This window comes from Microtus pennsylvanicus, chromosome 3 (assembly GCF_037038515.1).
Source record: "Microtus pennsylvanicus isolate mMicPen1 chromosome 3, mMicPen1.hap1, whole genome shotgun sequence".
NCBI lineage: Eukaryota > Metazoa > Chordata > Mammalia > Rodentia > Cricetidae > Microtus > Microtus pennsylvanicus.
Genome location: NC_134581.1, coordinates 76,052,586 through 76,074,950, shown reverse-complemented (window position 1 = coordinate 76,074,950; position 22,365 = coordinate 76,052,586). Strand labels below are relative to the sequence as shown.

The 22,365-nt window shown below is 41.9% G+C and overlaps 1 protein-coding gene and 1 pseudogene across 2 annotated transcripts in view; one reads left to right on the top strand and one right to left on the bottom strand.

Annotated features, from left to right (window-relative positions):
* Positions 1-5,906, top strand: part of LOC142846147 (phosphatidylinositol N-acetylglucosaminyltransferase subunit A pseudogene) — a 36,585-nt pseudogene extending 30,679 nt beyond the window's left edge.
* Ube4a (ubiquitination factor E4A) overlaps positions 1-14,440 on the bottom strand; it is a 42,121-nt gene extending 27,681 nt beyond the window's left edge. Inside the window, exons 1-3 of one of the 2 annotated variants that reach the window (XM_075966119.1) lie at positions 14,341-14,440; positions 7,699-7,860; positions 393-566 (exon numbers count right to left, since the gene is read on the bottom strand). In XM_075966119.1, coding sequence (XP_075822234.1) covers positions 393-566; positions 7,699-7,819 — 295 coding nt within the window. In that variant the 5' untranslated portion in view covers positions 7,820-7,860; positions 14,341-14,440. Of the gene's footprint in view, positions 1-392; positions 567-7,698; positions 7,861-14,328 lie in introns of both variants that reach the window. The other variant, XM_075966120.1, reaches the window with a different exon arrangement.
* Between the last annotated feature and the right edge of the window lie 7,925 nt (positions 14,441-22,365).

Genomic DNA, 22,365 nt, shown 5'->3' with positions numbered 1-22,365 from the left:
TTAAAGGTAGTAGAGGCATGTAGTTACACAGCCCAGTAAGCACCAAAACGGCAACAGAAGTTAGATCTGTAGAAATACTGTTTGTTTTTTTGAGACAGGTCTTCTTTGTGTAGCCCTGGCTGTCCTGGAACTCACGCTGTAGACCAGGCTGGACTTGAACTCAGATTCACCTGCCTCTGCCCTGCAAGTGTTGAGATGAAAGGTTGTACCACTACCTCTTGGCTGTTTTTTTTTAAAAAAAAAACTTACTAAACTAAACCCTGTGCTCCAGGGAGGACAGGGGTGGTTTTAACCATTAGAAACAGCAATTTTCTAAGAGCCAAAGTAGTCCCTGGACCAAGCCAAGAGGGAAGAAGAGACAATCAATTGGTGGGTGTAAGTCCGCAACTCACTGTTGTCCAGGGTAATGAGGAAGATCCTTTGGATCATGTGATTGATGTTGAGTTGCTCACATATTTCTTGCTGTGACCGGAAGGAGCGGCTAATCTCAGACACAGAGTAGTCAAATTCATCCAGGCTCTCCGACACACTATTATCCGAATCATCTGGGCTTGCTGGGAGCTCATCTGCCAGTACACGTAAGCTGTTACACAGTATGCTCCTCCCTTAGGACAAACACACTACCTAGAACGAATGTAGCCGCCAGAACAACTGCAGGTGTGAAACATTCATCTCACTAGGGAGCAACTCAAGCCAGGCAAGTGAGTGTAGGCTTCTGAAATTGCCTTCTATACAGTAAGCTTTATTTCTTCCACCCATAATTGTACCCCACCCTGCCAAAATTAGCAACATTATCCAACATTTTTACAGAAAAAATAATTATCAAATAGATCAAATGACAGTAATTATTTTAAATGTATGGCCTTTCCTCGGAGAATACATTTGTTCTGGAAATTTTACACTCAGGAATATATCCTGTAGAAGGGCTTGTCCAATTGGTACCTTACAGATAGCTGCTTAATTCTGCAGTGCTCCAGACTCTTGTGCTAGCGTTCATTACTACTGTTTTTTATTTAAAGAATAGTTATGCTTTTCAGCTGCCTTTCCTTGTCTCTTTGACATTTATTTTGTGTGTGGGAATGTGTCAGTGTGCACCTGGAGGTCAGAGGCAGTCTGTAGCAACCAGTTTTCTCCTCTTGTATGGGTCGTGGGGACTGAACTCGGGTCATCAGACAAGGTGGCAGGACCTTATCTGCTGAGCCATCTCATTGGGATCATTTTTTAATGACGATTTTAATGAGTATGTATGCACTGTGCGGAAATACACATGCTCAGCCATCTCTCCATGTCTTTTTGTTATTGTTACTGACAGATTTGTACCATACTTTAGAACATTTTTTTAACCATTTCCTTATTTTTGTATGTGTGTGTATGTTTATGTGCCATGACATGCATTTGGAGATCTCAGAACAACTTAGGGGAATTCTTTTTCTCCTTCCACTATGTAGTTTCCAAGGATCAAACTCAGGTCATCAGGACTGGAAAGCAAGTGCCTTTGCCCACTGAGTAATCTTGCCAGCCCCTCAGCCGGCTTTAAAGATTATATATATATATACATACACACATTTGCATGCATATATGTATGTGCATGTTGTCTATAAGTATGCTTGCACACCAGAAGAGGGCAACAGATCCCATGGTACTAGTTATAGATGGTTATGAGCTGCCATGTGGGTGCTAGGAATTGAATCCAGGATCTCTGGAAGAGCAGCCCTTAACCACTGGGTCATCTCTCTAGCTTCTCAACTGGCTTTAAAAAATTATTTTTTTTTTGGTATAGGTGTTTTGTCTGGATGTATGTATATGCAATGCATGTGTGTGCCTTATGGCTGAAGAAGTCACAGATGGCATTGAAGCCCCAGAACTGGAGTTGCCGATGGTTACAAGCCACCATGTGGGTGTTGGGACCCAAACCCAGGACATTTGCAAGAGCATCACATGCTCTTTAACTGCTAAGCCATCTCTCCAGCCCTGCATAGGCCTTCCTGTGAGTCATTCAGAGGCCTTCTTCATTCCACTTACTGTGTTTGTGTTTTCTGAAACAGGGTTTCCTGTTGTCCACACACTCCCTATAAGGATGATCTTGAACTTGTAATCCCCTTTTCTCCACTACACACACCTGCTTTCATGTTGCACCTGGGATTAAGCCCAGATTTTGTGCTTGATTGGCAAGCACTTTACCAACTGAACTATGTCCCCAGCCCTGTTTTTCGTCTTTGATATAGTGTCTTATGCTGCCTAGACCAGCCTTAAACTATGTCGGGGAGGATGGCCTGACCTTCCGATCCTCCTGCCTTAGCCTCCTGATTAGCTGAGATTATAGGCCAGCACTAGCTGGCCCAGCCCATCTCATTTAACAATTGGGTAGTAATGTACTTTTTGCCTTTACTATGACTTATGTAGTCACTTAAACTCCATGTTTATTTATCAGATGAACATGAGACCTGTTCCAGGGTTTCATGATCTTAAGAGAAACAGCACTGAGTGTAATCTGATTGTTTTTGTTCATGTGGGTGAGTATTTTTGTAAGACAAAAATCTGGGAAGTAGAATTATTGGCTCAAAGAGCTTGAGAACCACAGAGTGGGTGAGATTGCTCAGCAGATAGAGGCACTCGCTGCCAAGCCTGGTGCCATGCATTCAATCCTTGGAGCCCACATGGTGGAAGGAGAGAACTGAACACTGCGAGTTATTCTCTGTCCTACACATATACACACATACACACTAAATGAACACAATACAAAAACTTTTAAAGAGCTTAAGCATTTTAAAAGTTAACACAATTTATTCTCGAAGAGACTGATTTTATCTACACAACTAGCTAGGAGTTTGAGAAAACGTCTAATTTTAATAAAATGTGATCTAGTTACAGAGACAGCATGAAAACAGAGGAATCTACACTGAAACAAGGTACGCGTGGAGGAAAGGTCTACAGAACAAGAGAGGTCAAGAAAAACGTAAAGGGAACTGAGCACTGCTGCCCTTCAATACGGAGAAAAATGATCACAGTATAAGCTTCAGGTGGCAGAAGACACATTTCTTAACCAGCTTTTATTGAGAACTGATTCCTGAACCAACTCAGCATGGCCTATAGAGGAGGAGGTGAGCATGGCCAGCCCCCCTCAGTGACCCCTTCCCAGTTTAGCCCTCGAAGTCTTTCCACCAACAGCACCCCAACACATAATATATGCATGGTGTCTGACTTTTTCTACCCAAACATGGGAGGTGTGGAAAGCCACATTTACCAGCTCTCTCAGTGCCTCATCGAGAGGGGGCACAAGGTCATAATCGTCACCCATGCATACGGAAATCGAAAGGGCATCCGTTACCTCACCAATGGCCTCAAAGTTTATTACCTGCCTCTCAGAGTCATGTACAACCAATCCACAGCCACGACTCTCTTTCACAGTCTGCCATTGCTCAGGTACATATTTGTTCGGGAGAGAGTTACCATAATCCATTCCCACAGTTCCTTTTCTGCCATGGCTCATGATGCCCTCTTCCACGCCAAGACAATGGGGCTTCAGACAGTCTTCACAGACCATTCCCTTTTTGGATTTGCTGATGTCAGCTCGGTGCTCACAAACAAGCTTCTAACTGTGTCGCTTTGTGACACAAACCACGTCATTTGTGTCTCTTATACAAGTAAGGAAAACACTGTCCTACGAGCAGCACTGAATCCTGAAAGAGTGTCTGTCATTCCTAATGCTGTGGATCCTACTGACTTCACCCCAGGGCCACTTGGGAGGCATGACAACGGGATAACTATTGTTGTGGTGAGCAGACTTGTTTACAGAAAAGGGATCGACCTGCTCAGTGGGATTATACCTGAACTCTGTCAGAAATATCCCGAGTTAAATTTCCTAATTGGAGGAGAGGGACCAAAGAGTATAGTTTTGGAAGAAGTACGGGAAAGATACCAACTACATGACAGGGTGCATCTTTTGGGAGCTTTAGAACACAAGGATGTCAGAAATGTCTTAATTCAAGGCCATATTTTTCTTAATACCTCCCTGACCGAAGCCTTCTGCATGGCAATCCTGGAAGCCGCCAGCTGTGGTCTACAGGTCGTCAGCACCAAGGTTGGTGGGATTCCCGAAGTCCTTCCAGAGAATCTTATTATTTTATGCGAACCTTCAGTAAGATCTTTGTGTAAAGGGCTGGAAAAAGCTATTTTCCAAGTGAAGTCAGGGATGTTACCGGATGCAGAAAATATCCACAATGCAGTAAAGGCTCTCTACACCTGGCGGAATGTGGCGGAGAGAACAGAGAAGGTGTACGAGAGGGCGGGGAAGGAAGCCGTGCTGCCGATGCATAAGAGGCTGAACAGGCTCGTCTCTCACTGTGGCCCACTTACAGGCCACAGCTTTGCTTTGCTGGCTGTGTTCAGCTATCTTTTCCTCATGTTCCTGAGATGGATGACTCCCGATTCGGTCATTGATGTGGCAATAGATGCCACTGGGCCAAGAGGAGCGTGGGCTCATGAGTGTCCTCATGATACAAAAGGAGACGAGACTGACAAGGTATCCAAAGGCAGGTGGAAGCGAGTCTGAATTGTAAACTTTGGCAGTTCTATTAACACAGTTGAAAATAACCTTGTTCTTTTGTTTTTGGGCTTTGATGTTGACTTGACAAACCATGCTATCTCTGTAGCATTTACTGTTTCATTTGAAGAAAGCGAAACACTCACACGATTCCTGATCTTAGAAACTCTTTGCACTTCTTTAACTTTAGGGAGACTGGTTTGGCCAGTCAGGTATGAAAGTTTTAGATTACTGAAATCCCTTCAGTGGAGATGTTTTAACATGACATGTTGGGAGTCTTGGGTGCTGGGTTAATTCTGGCCAGTTTTTAACATCATGCCATCAATTCAACATCTACCAGACACATACAAGCTTTCTTTAGGGAGATATAAATATGTGAACTATTTTAAGTCAAGCTGTTGTTTCTTTATTGGGTCCTGAGAGCATACTCTTGCACATGGGTCCACTTTTTTTTTAAACTATGTATACAATATTAGAAGAGGCCATGAGATCTCATTATAGATGGTTGTGAGCCACCATGTAGTTGCTGGGAACTGAACTCAGGACCTCTGGAAGAGCAGCCAATGCTCTTAACCTGAGCCATTTCTCCAGTCCAGCCAACATGTTTTAAGCACCTGCTCTGTATGAAATGAGGGACTAGACAGTACCTGCCACTAAGGACTAGTTAATGTGGAGTGGCAACAGTTACCATGCCCCGAATGCTCTGCTACTTAATGTGAGGACAGTGCCACCATCACAAACCTACTCAGTGCCTCTCTAACCCTGCTGTATGCATTCTCCTAATTCTCCCAGGTGGACACCTCATATCATGTGTGGATGAAGAGCCTCTGCTTGTTAAGTCCCAGGAGCCAGTACTAGTACTACTACTACTGTACTAGTAGTACTAATACTACTCTAGCTGATACTAGTGTAGGCTTAAAAAATTACTTATTATTGTTGTGTGTGTAAGACATGTATGTAGGTTAAAACAATGTTTCTATATACAGACCCTGATTATAACTGTCAGTGTATGTGGAAACACATCGTTCCACCCAGCTACTTACAATGATTTAAAGTGAAGTAAACATTAGTGAACATTGAGGAATTTTCTAATAAGAGTGCATTTTTTTTTTTTGAGACAAGGTTTCTCTGGGTAACAGTTCTGGCTGTCCTGGAACTCACTTTGTAGACCAGGCTGGCCTCAAACTCAGAGATCCGCCTGTCTCTACCTTCCAAGTGCTGGGATTAAAGGCATGCACCACCATCACCCGGCTGTATTGCTTTTTTTAAAATTGCAATGCTTTTGATGTTACAGTTATACACATATAAACTAAGGCTGTTAAAATATGTTCATGACCAAAAATAAAGATGAGAATGACATTTTAAACAAACAAACAAAAATGTAATTGTTTAAGCTTTTATTACATTTCTTTAGCAGGTGTATGTTGGTTGCATGCTTGCTACAGAGCACATGCATGGTCAGAGGACACCTTGCTGTAGTCTTCTTTTTTTCCACCAAGAGGGTTCCAGGGACCGAACTCAGGACATCAGGCTTGGAAACAGGTGCCTCTAGTCACTGAGCCATCTCGACAGCCCCTAACTGTAGTTTCAATGGGCATTTTCCTATAGATTAGTAAGACTGGAATTTTTATCATTTGATATTTAAATTACTGTCACATCTTGTCTTCTAGTTTTTTCCTACCTTTTTTTTTTCTTATCAACTGACATCCTTTAATGTTTTATGTTTTATAGGTGGACAACTTTTTTGTTTTTGTTTTTGTTTTTTTTAAAGACAGGGTTTCTCTGCATAGCCTTGGCTGTCCCGGAACTTGCTCTGTACACCAGGCTGCCTTCAAAGTCAGAGATCTGCCTGCCTCCGCCTCCTGAGTGCTGGGATTAAAGGTGTATGCCTCCAGTACCCAGCTGACTTCTTTTCTTTCTTGACAAAGTGCTATTCTGAAAGTCTGGACCAAACTCTGAGAAGTAAGATGTTTCCCTGTATAAGTTTGGCAGATTTGAAGATCAGCATAGGAGGCCAAAGGTTCTGGCAGAATACTAACTGCTGGTGGCAAACAGGTTGGACCAGGTGGCACGAGGAACCCAGTGTAAACAAACTGAGGTGAGGAGGTCCCAAGCCAGGAAGAACGGCATGTTCTTGCCTTATTCCTACAGCTTGCCACTCACAGTGCTCTCGGCTCCAGCCTGATCCCCAGCCAGCGAAAAAGCCTTGTGCTTACTTCTCTAGGCTCATCCACCAGCTCTTCTGCCTCTGCCTGCTGCTTGTCCCTCCTGTCTATTTGATCCTAATCGCAAAGCAAGGCCGAACTCAGCAGTGGACCCGAACTATACACTTTTTAAATAAACGAAGGGAAAATGTAAACTATTTCTCCCTTTTATCAAAGGAAAAAAACCCCACTATTTTTGGGGAAGGGAGGGTCATTTCTAGTTTGAATCAATGTGACTCTCCCAGTAGACAATGTGTTTCAGAAATATATTCTAACCCCTCTGGTCTGTCTCCAGATAGAAAGAAGCTGTACTGGATCTTAAATTCAGTTCCAAATGAGGAAAGCCATTTTTTTTTGGCTATTGAGAGATTATTCTGAGTTTTGTTTTTCTTTTTTCATATTAAAACTAAGGATTAGATTCTTAGCAGTCTGTCCTAACAACAGTGAGTTACAAGGGGGGCCACTCAGTAGAGCCAAAGATACACTTCACCCAAGAGTTCTTACGAAGTGCTGGGTTAAGAACAGTCCTTTTTTTTTTTTTGTTAAAATATCAGAAACCATTTATGATTCTCTTATATATGGTTTCTACAACTGCATGCAGCTGGCTCACCACACCGCCTTGGTTTCCTGTTAAAAAGCTACTCCTAGACAATTCCTTTCTCCTTTAATGAAACAACTTGCCAGTTTGGGATCACAGCTGCCATCTGCCCTGTGGAACCACCTGTCAGCCAAGCTTTTTTTATGTGAGTGAGTGGACAGCACGGGGAAGTCCCTTGAACAAAACAAGCCATGAAAACCAACAACAAACCAAGACAGACAGACAGAAAATAAAGCAAAACAACTTCTGCCCCAAACTTAAGTTCTAATTGCGGTTAATTTTCTAAAGAATCCCTCCTCTGGAAGACCCGGTTCTAGGTCATGACATCTGCTGCTATTGGCGCCTCTACTTACCAGATTGCTGCTTCAGCTGCTCTTTTTGGATTGCTGCAAACTGCTTGGCATCAGCCAGGGAGCCAAAAAGAGCAGCAAAGGGGTTACTTGAGATGTTGTTGTTATTCTCCTGGTCTGTCATTTCACTTTAAGGTATCCTCCATCCAGCCCTAGGGAGAGGGGCTATGCAAAGGACAGGAGTTAGATTCAGAAGGGCAGACAACACAATCACTGTAGTACCCATCATTGTTCTTTTCCCATTTCTTGAGCACTATGCTTTTGAAATGCTTTGAAGTTAAGACATGCCAATTCCTGTTCCCAAACTCAAGACATATTTGGTAAGATGGTTACAAACCTACCAACTGGACACAGCTAAAACTCAAAAGGCTTAAACAGTCAGTGATTGCAATTCTCCATTAACTGTAACCATAGGCCTGAGACATACCACAAGAATTATGGATTTCCCATAAATTTTTAAGCCAGCAGACTAGTCTTCATTCACATGCAGAGAACAAGGTGGTACCTGCCAAGACCGCTACAAAGCGCTGAAGCTGGGAATTCCTTAGCTACACAGGAACCCAGGGCAAACCCTTTTCTAAAAGGCAGGCTTTCATATTACATGGGGCGGTGACACACACTCAGCTCACTATGTAGTGAGGAGAACCTTGAACTCCTAATCTTGCAAACACTTAAATGCTAGGATTACAAGCATGAAACACCATGCCTGTCTTGACACTCAGATTTGGAATGCTGAATTAAGGCCAGAATAGGGATTAGCTGTGTGTTTGCAGGTCCCTCATGTATATTAAGTAACCTAATTCTACTGATAGGTTAAAACTACAGATCTGGAGCTAGGGAGATGGCTCATTGATTCGGAGTACCAGCTGCTCTTCTAGAAGACAGGTTCAATTCCCAGCACCCACATGGCAGCTTACTACTGTCTGTAACTCTAATCCCAGCGTATCTGATGCCCTCTTTTGGCCTCCACACTCACCAGACATGCACATGGAATACAGAGATAAGACCAGGCAAACACCCCGCACACATAAAATAAATATAAAATTAATAAAAAACAAAAACAAAATTATAGAACCTGCCTCAGCCTTCAGAGTGCTGGGATTACTAGCATTCATCATGCTTGACTAGTTTTTTTGATCCTATACTAATTTTTACTGCTTATCTATTTTTTATATTTAAAAAACAAATTCAACTGTCAGGTAGACTGTCTAACATAAAATAGATATAACGCCTCAAAGATGAGGGGACAGGATAGGGAGGAGGAAGAAGATTCGATCTACTTTTAGTTAATTAGTCTGTATTTTTAAGACAGGCCTCATTATAAAGCCAAAGCTTTCCTGGAACTTGATGGCTAGCTTCAAACTCATGCTCCTCCTGTCTCTGCCTCCTGAGTGCTAGAATTACAGGAGTGTGTCACCATTACATGGTCTTTCCAAGGCTGGCCTGAATTTGTGATCCTCTTGTTTCAGCCTCCCCAGTGCTGAGATTATAGGAACAAAACACCATGCTTAGCTTACCTTCAGTTCATGGAAGTAAGGTCCCTTACAAACTCACATTAACAAAAGCTAGTACAAATTGGAAAAGTTACCCTTAATTACTGGAGAGAGAGAGCTTATATCTTGGCGTTTCTTTTTTTTTTTTGGTTTTTCGAGACAGGGTTTCTCTGTGGCTTTGGAGCCTGTCCTGGAACTAGCTCTGTAGACCAGGCTGGTCTCACAGAGATCCTCCTGCCTCTGCCTCCCGAGTGCTGGGATTAAAGGCGTGCGCCACCATCGCCCGGCAGATCTTGGCATTTCTATGAGTTGCTTCATGGCCTCTGTTAAATTTCCTGATCCAGAGTTAAAAGCTAATTAACCAGTGACAGCTAGCCAGTCTGACCTCCTCTTAGGATGGTCCTGGGCTTTCCTACCACTCTAAGGAAATGAACTCTTAGATGCTGCTTTCCTTTCCTTTTTTTTTGCCATGTATATTTAGTTGAGCTTAATAGAAAATATCATATTTTATGTTGGAATGAATGGTCCTTGAGAGGACCACTATGTTGCCACTGGTTAAGCTTAGCTCATCTCTAGTTCATGTGGTGCCATCCTAAACTGTCTCATTGTTGGCCCCACCAAGGTATCCCGAACTCTAAAAGACGGCAAAAACTATAGTGAACTCTTGATATCTTGTCTCTGGAATAGTACCATCTTTTTCCTCAACATGACACCCTTGGTTTTTCCTCTGAGTATCAATTCCACTCAAGACATATGTCCAGGTGATCTGGACATATGTGTTGATCTCATCCACCAGCTCCAGGAAAGGGCATAGAGGACAAAGTGACTGATCCATGAATGGGCAAAAGATCCTACCAAGGGTTATAGGAATCAGTGAACATTGTCTTTGGACTTCTGGCTAAATCTATCGAGAAGGGAACTCTTCCTTCTTGTGTTGCTAGGCTAGTAAAACACAAGCCCAGAGCTGTCACCTTTACACCATCTAAAAAATGGCTACCCCCAAATTAAGCTACTATACAGGAAAACAGAACTCTTCAGACGTCTCAGTTATAGAAGCCAACCAATTGCATATGCCCGTTTGAAGTGTGTGTGTATGTACAGGTGTGTGGCATATATGTACACAGGTATAGAGATGGAAGACGCTGGGGTCTCTGTTTGATCAGTCTCCTTATTCACTTGAGACAGGATCTCTTACTGAAGCTGGAGCTGAGATGAAGGCCAGCGAGCACCACCAATTCTCCCATCTCTGCTCCCCATAGTGCCAGGGTTACAGGGGTACATGTGGACACATCTAGTCTTTAAATCGAGGATTTAAACTCAGGTCCTCAAGCTTGAATATCAATAGCTCTTACCCACTAAGTCATCTATCTCCAGGCTTTTGCTGTTGTTAACTGAAGCAGGGTCTCACTGTGTTACTCAGGCTGGCCTTGAACTTAGAGTGATTCTTCTGCCTTAGTCTACAAGTGCTAAGATTAGAGGCACAGATAACTATGTCTGGCTTGAGTAAATTTTTTTAAAAATATAATTGAAAAGTCAGGTGTTGTGGCACATGCCTTTAATCCTGGCATTTGGAAGGCAAAGGCAGGCAGATCTCTGTGAGTCTGAGGCCAGCCTGGTCTATACAGAGAGTTCCTGAGCCAGACCAGGGAGCTTATGCCTTTAATCCTAGCACTCTGGAGGCAGAGGCGGGTGAATCTCTGTGAGTTCAAGGCCAGTCTGGTCTACAAGAGCTAGTTCCAGGACAGGCTCCAAAGCTACAGAGAAACCTTGTCTAGAAAAGAAAAGAAAGAAAGAAAGGAAAAAAAAGGTCACACACACAAATTTGAAGGGTCCAGATCATTAGACACAAGACAACAACCTGCATCACATATGTAAAAAGGAAGCTGAAAGTCAAGAATACAGAAAGCCAAGGACACCGGTTATCAAGACTATCAAGAGAGGGAATTTAGTTCCACAAATGCAGTAGTTCCTTAATTCTATACTCTTCCATTACACAAAGAAGCTAACCTTCTATTACATCCTATCCTTGTTTATACTGGGATTTAAAAACTTCTACATTGCATTCCTACACAGCCCTGTTTTGAGTAGAAGTTCATATTGGATTTTCTTCTGTGGCTGAAGTCTACTTATCTGCAGAAGTACTACATTATCCTTGAAAACCACAAAGTCTAAGCAAACATTCACTAGATGGCCCAATCTTCAGTTACTCCCGAGCCCTGCACAATCACAGCACTACTTGAAATCTGTATCAAGGTACGGACTTCTCTACTTGTCTTGAGATGCAGCAGTAGGTTAAGTTACCAGGCCAGACACTGTGGCTCTTTAGCACTCAAGCATGAGTAGAACCGAGAATGCAAATAAGCCTGCTGTCACCTCGAATGAATGTTGTCCTCCTTCGTTTTAGTTGTACTTGCTATAGCCTAGAGACATCTGAGAGGAAGGCCTTGATCGGGAGCATGCCCAGATCAGAAAGGCTCAGGGACATTTCTCTGGGGGGACTGTCTTGATTGCTAATGGATACAGGAGCACTCAGCCCCATGTGAAGGGCACCTTTTCTTAGGCAGATAGTCCTAGATGCATAAGAAAGCTAGCTAAGCCAGGTGGTGGTGGTACAAGTCTTTAATCCCAGCACTCCAGAGGCAGACAGATCTCTGTGAGTTCGAGGCCAGCCTGGTCTTCAGAGCAAGTTTCAGGACTGACTCCATTGTTACTGGGAAACCCTGTCTGGAAAGAAAAAAAGCAAAACAAAACAAAAAAAGAAAACCAGCTAAGCAGCAGCTAGCAAACAGCATTTCCCCATTATTTCTGCCTCAAGGCCTTACTTGAATTCTTGCCCGACTTCCCCCAATGATGAACTGTGACTAGAAGTGTGCAAATTATCCTCTTCTTCCTTTCGGTTGCTTTCGATCAGAGTGTATTATACCAACAACAGAAAGAAGACTAGAACAAACGCTAACAACAACAGGGTTTTGCCTACCCTACTAAACTCATCTTTTTCATATTTGCTTAAAATTGGTACAGAGACTTCTTTCTCTAGAAACAAGGCTATAGGGAGGAGGGTTGATCACCTGATTGATAATCTCTGTGGAGATTCAATTTAGATTTAGTCACTGAGCTTACACACGTAAATAAAAGTACCTAGAAAGGAAGAACTGTCTCATAAGATGGAGCCTGGGTATTCTGTTTGCTTTCATACTCACTTTGCCTATTTTAAATTTCTGTTTGAGTGTAGTAGTACACACCTGTAATCCTTGACTTGGGAAGGGGACGCAAGAGGATCTTGACACACAGTGAGACCTTGACTCAGAAATAAATAAGGAATTGAAGAGATGGTTCATTCAGGAGAGCTTCCTGCTCTATCAGATGATCAGGGGCTGGATCCCAGTACCCATAACAGGACAGTTCACAGATGCCTGCAACTCCAACTCCAAGGGGTCTAACAATGCCTTCTGCTCTCTGTAGGTATCCACACACTCTTACAGATACACAGCCATACACATAAATAAAAATAAAAAAAAAAGTCTTTCCGAGAAAGAAAGAAAGAAAGAAAGAAAGAAAGAAAGAAAGAAAAAGCCTGGAGAAAAGGCTTTAGCAGCTAAGAGCACTTGAGTTCCCAGCACCCATGCTGGGTAGCTCTTAAGTTCCTGTACCTCCAGCTCTTGGGGATCCAATGCCTTCTACTTCTGGGGGGCATCTGCACACATATGGCATACACATATACAGAAGCACACATGTACATATAAGTAAAAGCAAAATATCCTTTTAAAAAAGAAACAGTAGCAGTAATAAAAATAACAAACCTTTTGTTTTCAACAGCCATATAGAAACACACCCATCCATTGTTAGGCTTTGGGATGGTACAACCACCAGTCTTTCAAAGCCTTTGGTTTTGATTCATTTTTAACAAGTCTTCCTTGATAACAAATTTCACTCTGTATACCTACTGCAGAAGTCTATATTTGTAAGAAATGTCTATCATTGGTTCCATAAAATTCTTCCATCCTCTCCTGATTTAAACTTACTTAGAGTACTGCTAATCCTTTAAGGCCACTATTGGATCTTGTGAGCAGTTTTTACAGTGGAACTACCAGCAACACTGAAAAACCGAGACTGTTGAAACCAAGCTCTGTGCGTAGGGTTGGGTGAGATGGGGTATAGGTCAGAGCTAAAGCATACAAACACCAGCGCTTGCGTTCCAATCCCAGCATTCCCTTTCTCCTGCCCAAATTAAGTTGTATTAAATCATACTCCACAAAGTCTCTATTTTGGAATTAAAAATGTTTCCAGAGTAACATGTTCTACCTGGAAATGCCTTCAGTGCTATACATGGTATCACAACAAAAATCCTTGTAACACATTTATCTGCAAGCTAGAAGGACCTCATCAACGGAAACACATGCACTCCCCAATCAAAAACAAAACAGCAAAACAAAACAAACCAAACAAATCAAAAAAACAAAACCCCATCAAACCCTAGCATCCTGTCTTGGGTCCCATTTTATAGTCTTTTCTCTGGAATCAAAAGAGTGAGTGAGAGTGAGAAAAAACCCATTCTTACTCTTGAAGACAGAAACGCATCCTAAAGGGAACACCATTAAATACAACGCTTATGGGTTGTGGCCACATAATCTGAGAAATGATTTCTCAATCCAAGAAACACTCGAGCGGAATCCCAGAAGAGTTACAGCTACTAGCCCATCACTCGCCTTAAACGTCAACATCTTGCTACATGCATCCAACTGGTTTAATTACTCTGACTCGAGTTTCATTTCTTCCCGTTAGCATCTGGTTTTCTGTCATCTACTCCATATATTTATCTCGGGGGTTTGACAAGAGATTCGTGGGGAGGAGGGAGACCCGGGGACCCACCCACCCTGCGCAGGTCCTAGATAAAAGAAGCCAAAAGACAATCACAGCCAAGACTCAGGCCTTTTCTAGCGGGGGTTTGGTAAAGAAGAAAAACACGTGCAGAGACACCCGACGTTGGAGCACCGTAAGGGTTTCCAGATCAGACAGGGTCGAAGTTCAAGAAGAGGAACCCAGGTCAGGCAAGCACTGGAGAACAGCAAGTGTGCAGAAGCCTGGACAGGCAGCTGCTTGGCTGAAAACCCCGGTCGCAGTCCTCCTCCCCTGAAGATACCTTCTGTCTTACCAGAGCCTGAAAGGGCAGCAACGACGACACCTCACAGCCACAGCGACCAAAAGGTTCCCACTTCCGACTCAGCAAGGCAACCGGAGCTGACATCATCACTGAGCGCCGCGCCTGTCTACCCCGCGCCGGAAGTAGGGCGTTGTCCGTTCTCGCTGTCTAATGGCAGGCAAAACACCGGCAAGGCGCACGCGCATGCAAGCTGACGGCTGGCAGGGGGGCGGGCCGGAAGTGGCCTTGGGATTGGGCTAGGCGGAGGGGCGGGGCGGGGCGGGACTGGCCATGGTGCGTGGTTTGGAGTCTAGCGGGAAGTTGCACCGTGGAAACCCATTTCTTGAGGGCAGATACAATATTGTTATCTCCGGCTTGCTCACAGACTGGCTTTCTGCTTTTTTTATGCTCCCACCTGTCCTATGGCGTTTTGGAGCCGTTCCACTTACTCTTCGTAGCTTAAAAGAAGTAACAATACCAACAAAGACAATGTCTAAGAAGTTTTGAGCAGGTGTTAGGTGCTAAACAGTGTGCTATTTTGGGTTGAACTTAGTTTAATTTATACAAACAGTATACACCCCACTAGTCTGTTTTGAGGTACACAAAAGTATTGAAAGTAGCAAGAACTAAAAGCACAGTTCACAAAATGAGAAAATGAGATTTTTTTTTGCGTGTCATAATCAAGGATTAATATTAGGATATATAAATTTTATATATGCGTGTGTGTGCGTGTCTGTGTGTGTGTGTGTGTGTGTGTGTGTGTGTATGACTATATAAAGAACTACAGCTCACTGATGTGGTAGTCCATACCTGAAAATCCATGCCCTCGGGAGGGAGGTTAGACAGGAAGATGAATTCAGACCAGCATGGGCTACATCAGTGGTTCTCAATCTTCCTAATACTTTGACCCTTTAAGACAGTTCAGAGAATGCTTCTAACCGTGGGTTTCTCCTTCCCTGCTTTGTTACATTTGAGCTCCTGGGCTATTGGATGGTCTATCCAGGGTAAGTGATACATCAAGAAGGGTACTTTAATAAGCATCAGGATCGCTAAAATGGTAAATTTAGTCAGGCATGTGCAATATGCCTATAATCCTATCACTTGGGAGATTGAATCAGGATTCTGAATGAGTTAAAGACTAGCCTGGGTCACATAGCCAGACCTTATACCTAAAACGCAAACATAAACCAAAACAAAATAACAAAAGTCTATAAAACACCAAATTATGTACCATGCAGATTTTATCACATACATAAAAGCACTGTGCAATATTTGAGTATCAACTGCTGTTCTATCTCCTAAAGACATCTTATAGGAAAAAATTCGGGTGTGTGTATGTGTGTGCATTTGTGATATGTGCATGTGAGCACAGGTGTGTAAATGTGTGGAGATTAAAGACAACCCTTGAAAGTTGAAATTTAGTTTTAAAAAATTTGCCGGGAGGTGGTGGTGAACACTTTTAATCCCAGCACTTGAGAGGCAGAGACAGGCAGATCTCTGTGAGTTCGAGGCCAGCCTGGTCTACAAGAGCAAGTTCCAGAACACCTAGGGCTGTTATGTAGAGAAACCTTGTCTCGAAAACCCAAAATCAAAAAAGGAAGAAATAATAATGATTCAGGGCAGGGGAGATGACTCAGCAGTTAAAGGCACTTGCTGCACAAGGCAGGTGCCTAGAGTTCAGTTCTTGGAATCCATGTAAAGGTAGGAGGAGAGATCTATCCACAAAGCTGTCTTCTGACTGCCACGTGTGCCATGTCACACGCATGCACACATTTACTTCATGCATACATACAATTGCAAAGTTGGTGTTAGAAACTGGGCATAGTGGTGCACACCTTTAATTCCAGTGGTCAGGAGGCCGAGGCAGAGGCGGATCTCTGAGTTCAAGGCCTGTGTGGTTTATAGAGCGAGTTCCAGGACAGCTAGAGCTACACAGAGAAACCCTATCTTGAAAAAACCTTAAAAAAAATTGATGTTGGGCTTGAGAGATGGCTCAAAGGTTGAGAGCACTGCTTGCTCTTCCAAAGGTCCTGAGTTCAATTCCCAGCAACCACATGGTGGCTCACAACCATCTATAACGAGATCTGGTTCCCTCTTCCGGCCCACAGGGAGGCAAACCACTGTATAGTCAATAAATAAATAAATCTTTAAAAAATGATGTTAGAGATTATGAATTATGAATTGGTGGCTAGCTGAACATCACAGGAAAATTCAAGGGCAGTCTGAGTTGTACAGCAACACGCTGCCTCAACAAAAATTTTAATGGGGGACTGGAGAGATGGCTCAGAGGTTAAGAGCACTGACTGCTCTTCCAGAGGCCCTGAGTTCAATTCCTAGTATCCACATACCATCTGTAATGAGATCTGGTGCCCTCCTCTGGCCTGCAGGCATACATTCAGGCAGAACATTATTCATAATAAATAAATAGATCTTAAAAAAATTTAATGGTTAGAAATTTTAAATATAAATCTTGCTGAATGTGGTGGCACGTGTCATTTATATCAACACTCGAGAGGCAGAGACAGGTAGATCTCTGTAATTTCAAGGCTAGCCTGGTCTATAAATTGAGTTCCAGGTCAGTCAAGGTCACACAGTGAGACCTTATCTCAAAAAATATATATATATCTTAATATTTACAAAAGAAAAATAAGTCTTGAAATTCACAAAAGACAAATGAAATCTATTATAGGTATCTGAAAATTACATAAAACATAAGGAAAATTTAAAAACATTTGCAAACATCATAAAATATCACAAAACATCACAAAAAATAAGATAATATAAAATAAGATAGTTTTCCTAGGTATGTATAGGGCTGATACAAGTCAATAAGGAAAAAGACTCTAAAAATGTGTGAGCCTTGTATTGAATATCAAAGAAAAACAAAGAGCCGATTCTTAGTTTTAGTAAGGAAATTGAAAATCGAAGTTACACTGAGCGGGGGCATGGTGGAGAATGCTGTAATTCAAGTGCTTGGGACGTGGAGGCATTCAGGGTCATCCTCTGCTATACAGTGAGTTTGAGGCTAACCTAGGCTAACAAACAGAAAATCCATGCTATACTGAGATACCCTGTTGAAATATTTTGTTAGGGCCTTAACAAATAAAGTTAGCCTGAAGATCTGAGCATGGAGTGAGCCACTAGTTAACTAAAGAGGCCAGGCAGTGGTGGCACACACCTTTAATTCCAGCACTCAGGAGGCAGATGCAGATGGATCTCTGCGAGTTCAAGACCACCCTGGACTCCACTAGACTGACCCAGTCTCAAAGAGAAACAGAGCCAGGCAGTGGTGGCTCACTTCTTTAATCCCAGTACTTGAGAGTCACATGCTTTTAATCCCAACACTAGGGAGGTGGAGACAGGAAGGGATGGCTGGCTGAGAGAGGAATATAAGGTGGAAGGAGATAGGAGCTCAGGGCATTCAGTTTGAGGACTTGTACAGACAGAATCACCCATTTGGTCTGAGAATTTCATAGAGGTAAGAACTAATGGATGGCTGCCCTGCTTCTCTGATCTTTCAGCTTTCACCCTAATATCTGACTCTGGGTTTTTATTATTAAGGCTAAATTTGTGCTACATCACTCCCTGAAAAATTATATTGGCTGTTGTGGAATATTAGTTTAATGTTATATTCAATGTGTTATATTCAATGTGCTATATTTATTTATGTGGTGGAATATTTGTTTAATGATTCAAAGATGTGCTGCCTTCTTTTATGTTGCATTTGTTTAACTTTGTAAATCTGTGTTACTTTGCCTGTCTAAAACATCTGATTGGTCTAATAAAGAGTGGGATGACCAATAGCTAGTCAGCAGAGGGATTGGTGGGGTAGCCAGGCAGAGAGAATAAATAGGAGAAATCAAGTGAAGAGCGAGGAGCGAGAAAAGGAGGAGAAGAGGATGACAGGAGCCCCCAGTCACCCAGCCAGCCACAGAGTAAGAAGGACAAAAAAGATATACAGGATAGAGAAAGGTAAAAAGCTGAGAGGCAAAGCACAGAAAAAGAGAAACAGGATAATTTAAGTTAGAAAAGCTGGCTAGAAACAAATTAAGCTGAGGTCGGGCATTCATAAGTAAGAATAAGTCTCCATGTATTTATTTGAAAGCTGGATGGTGGGCCCCCAAAGAGTAAAAACAAGACACAAAAACACTACAATTGGCACAGCTCAAACCTCAGCAATACATTGGTAACACACATGCATAGGAATAGCAGGCACTTTCTGTAGCTGAGAGTATATAACTACTATGATGTAACTGCTACTATTGATATAACTACTATGATGTAACTACTACTACCGACATAACCACTATGATGTAACTACTACTACCGACATAACTACTATGATGTAACTACTACTATTGATATAACCACTATGATGTAACTACTACTATTGACATGACTGCTATGATGTAACTACTACCATTGATATAACTACTATGAAGTAACTACTACTATTGACATGACTACTGTGATGTAACTACTACTATTGACATGACTACTATGATGTAACTACTACTATTGACATGACTGCTATGATGTAACTACTACTATTGACATGACTACTATGATGTAACTACTACTACCGATGTAACTACTATGATGTAACTGCTACTATTGACATGACTACTATGAAGTAACTACTACTACCGCCATAACCACTATGATGTAACTACTACTACCGACATAACTACTATGATGTAACTACTACTACCGACATAACTACTATGATGTAACTGCTACTATTGACATGACTGCTATGATGTAACTACTACCATTGATATAACTACTATGAAGTAACTACTACTACTGACATGACTACTATGATGTAACTACTACTATTGACATGACTGCTATGATGTAACTACTACTATTGACATGACTACTATGATGTAACTACTACTATTGACATGACTGCTATGATGTAACTACTACTATTGACATGACTGCTATGATGTAACTACTACTACCGACGTAACTACTATGTTGTAACTGCTACTATTGACATGACTGCTATGATGTAACTACTACTATTGACATAACTACTATGATGTAACTACTACTATTGATATAACTACTATGATGTAACTGCTACTATTGACATGACTGCTATGATGTAACTACTACTATTGACATGACTACTATGATGTAACTACTACTATTGACATGACTGCTATGATGTAACTACTACTATTGATATAACCACTATGATGTAACTGCTACTATTGACATGACTGCTATGATGTAACTACTACTATTGATATAACCACTATGATGTAACTGCTACTATTGACATGACTGCTATGATGTAACTACTACCATTGATATAACTACTATGAAGTAACTACTACTATTGACATGACTACTATGATGTAACTACTACTATTGACATGACTACTATGATGTAACTACTACTACTGACGTAACTACTATGATGTAACTGCTACTATTGACATGACTACTATGAAGTAACTACTACTATTGACATAACTACTATGATGTAACTACTACTACCGACATAACCACTATGATGTAACTACTACTACCGACATAACTACTATGATGTTACTACTACTACCGACGTAACTACTATGATGTAACTGCTACTATTGACATGACTGCTATGATGTAACTACTACCATTGATATAACTACTATGAAGTAACTACTACTACTGACATGACTACTATGATGTAACTACTACTATTGACATGACTACTATGATGTAACTACTACTATTGATATAACTACTATGATGTAACTACTACCATTGATATAACTACTATGATGTAACTACTACTATTGACATGACTACTATGAAGTAACTACTACCATTGACATGACTACTATGATGTAACTACTACTATTGACATGACTGCTATGATGTAACTACTACTATTGATGTAACTACTATGATGTAACTGCTATTGATATAACTACTATGAAGTAACTACTACTATTGATATAACTACTATGAAGTAACTACTACTACTGACGTAACTACTATGATGTAACTGCTACTATTGATATAACTACTATGAAGTAACTACTACTATTGACATAACTACTATGATGTAACTACTACTATTGATATAACTACTATGAAGTAACTACTACTATTGACGTAACTACTATGATGTAACTACTACTATTGATATAACCACTATGAAGTGAACTTCAGTAAAATTACAGATGCAGAGATTTTCCAACTATACCTTTTATTCCTATTTGTTGTTAATTCTTTACACAAGTTCAAAATGATATTTATACTGTTAAAGCTAAAACAACAAAGCCCTCAAAAATACAATAAACAAGGCATAGGCGACAGTCTCATGATTGTATTTTACTACAGTGACTCTCGTTTGTACTTTTAGCCTTAATATTTTTGATAACTTTTCTGCATTTTTGTACTATTCCTGACAAATTATTATCAAAAAAGAATTTCTCATTTAACGTATATACCTTAACTTTTTTCTTTTTAGTGGCAATCAAGTCTAACATTCTAGGATTTGGGAGAGTTGTTGCTGTCCATGAATCTATTTTATTCTGAAGAGCGACTGTATTTTCCTGAACGATATTTAAGTGTTTCTTGGTCTGAGTAGAGAGCTGGCTATGTTGAACTTGTTGACTGCCTATTGTCGAGGCACCAGTGGTCGCGAACCCTGCCAGGGCCATTTTTAGCAGGACTAGTACAGGAGTTCTCTTATTTCTTGTTGGACCTCACTTCCTGGAGCACATTTAGTCAGGGCCAAAAGTATCAGTCTGAAACTGTCTTCCGGCAACAGGTGTAAGCACCCTTGGGATTTCCCTTAGTTGACACATTGGAATGAGCTCCTCCCTGGAACACAGTGGTCCAGAGTCTGGCAGAGCTGCTGCCAGATGAGGTTGGTGAGCATTGCATCAGGGCAGATGCCACTGCAGGGGCAGGTTGAGGAGGCCTTGCCTCGGAACTGGTAAGTAGGCAGTAACATGAGCAAAATTTCATTCTCTGGGGAAGCTAATGGGGTTGCTTTCTTCATTCTTCAGGCTTCAACGTTTTTGTAAGACTGTGGGGTCTCACAGAGAGACTGTGCAAACCCCATGATGAGAAGAATTCTCTAACCAGGGGCTGGGGGAGTTTATATGTGCCTAGCCCTAGCTGTGAGACAATTTAAGGTCTTACCTAGGGGCATCATGGATATCCCTGTCACCTCTTGTTACTCGAGGTGAGTGCCCATTCGGGTTAAACCGCAAGTTAGGGCTCAGTCAGACCCAGTATCCACACAGCTGTAGAACCATTACAAGCATTCACCACTCATTCAGAAATTATACATTTTCATTTTAGATTCTCAGTCTGTCCATTTCCCTGCAGACCAATCTAACTTTTCCTTAGAGACTAGTGCCACCTCAGTATTCCATCAAGGCTATGGATGAAAATCTGTGGGGTGATGAACCCCATGTCAGCTTTCCTGCCTATCTCCCTGGGTTCTGAATGACCTGCCTAATCTCACCTTCTTCCAATTGGAGACTCCGGTCCTGGGTCTCACAGTCCCCTTGACCAGTAGAACAGGACCCTGGAATCCCACAGGCTTCCCAGTGCCAGAGACCTGGGAGACCCAAGAGTGGCAACTTTCTGGACCAACTAGGGTCAAGATGAAGGAGATCTCATGGGCCGGGGGCTCCGGAAAGGTTGCTGATATCTTTCCGGAATAGGCACCCTAACCGCAATGAGAGTAGAGTAGAAAAGAGGAGATGTCACCAGCGGAATGAAGCCAAGGACAACTCCTTGGCTTTGTTCCTGGGTCCCGTCTGTATTCTCATTTTACACTTTAGAACCACAAGGAGGGGTGGGCAAGCAAGCAAACTTTACTGGAAGCTTATGTAGCAGCCAGTAGGCTGTTGAGGGCAACGACTCATGCTTTAGCTATTTCTCCACGTCGGTCTGTTCCCGGAGCAAGTGAAATCATGCTTGGCAAATAGGAAGTACATGTAGTACGTGTAGTGCTGTCAGTGAGTCCCTAAATAAATCAATAGCCAGTAACCGATCTTTCTACCATTCTGC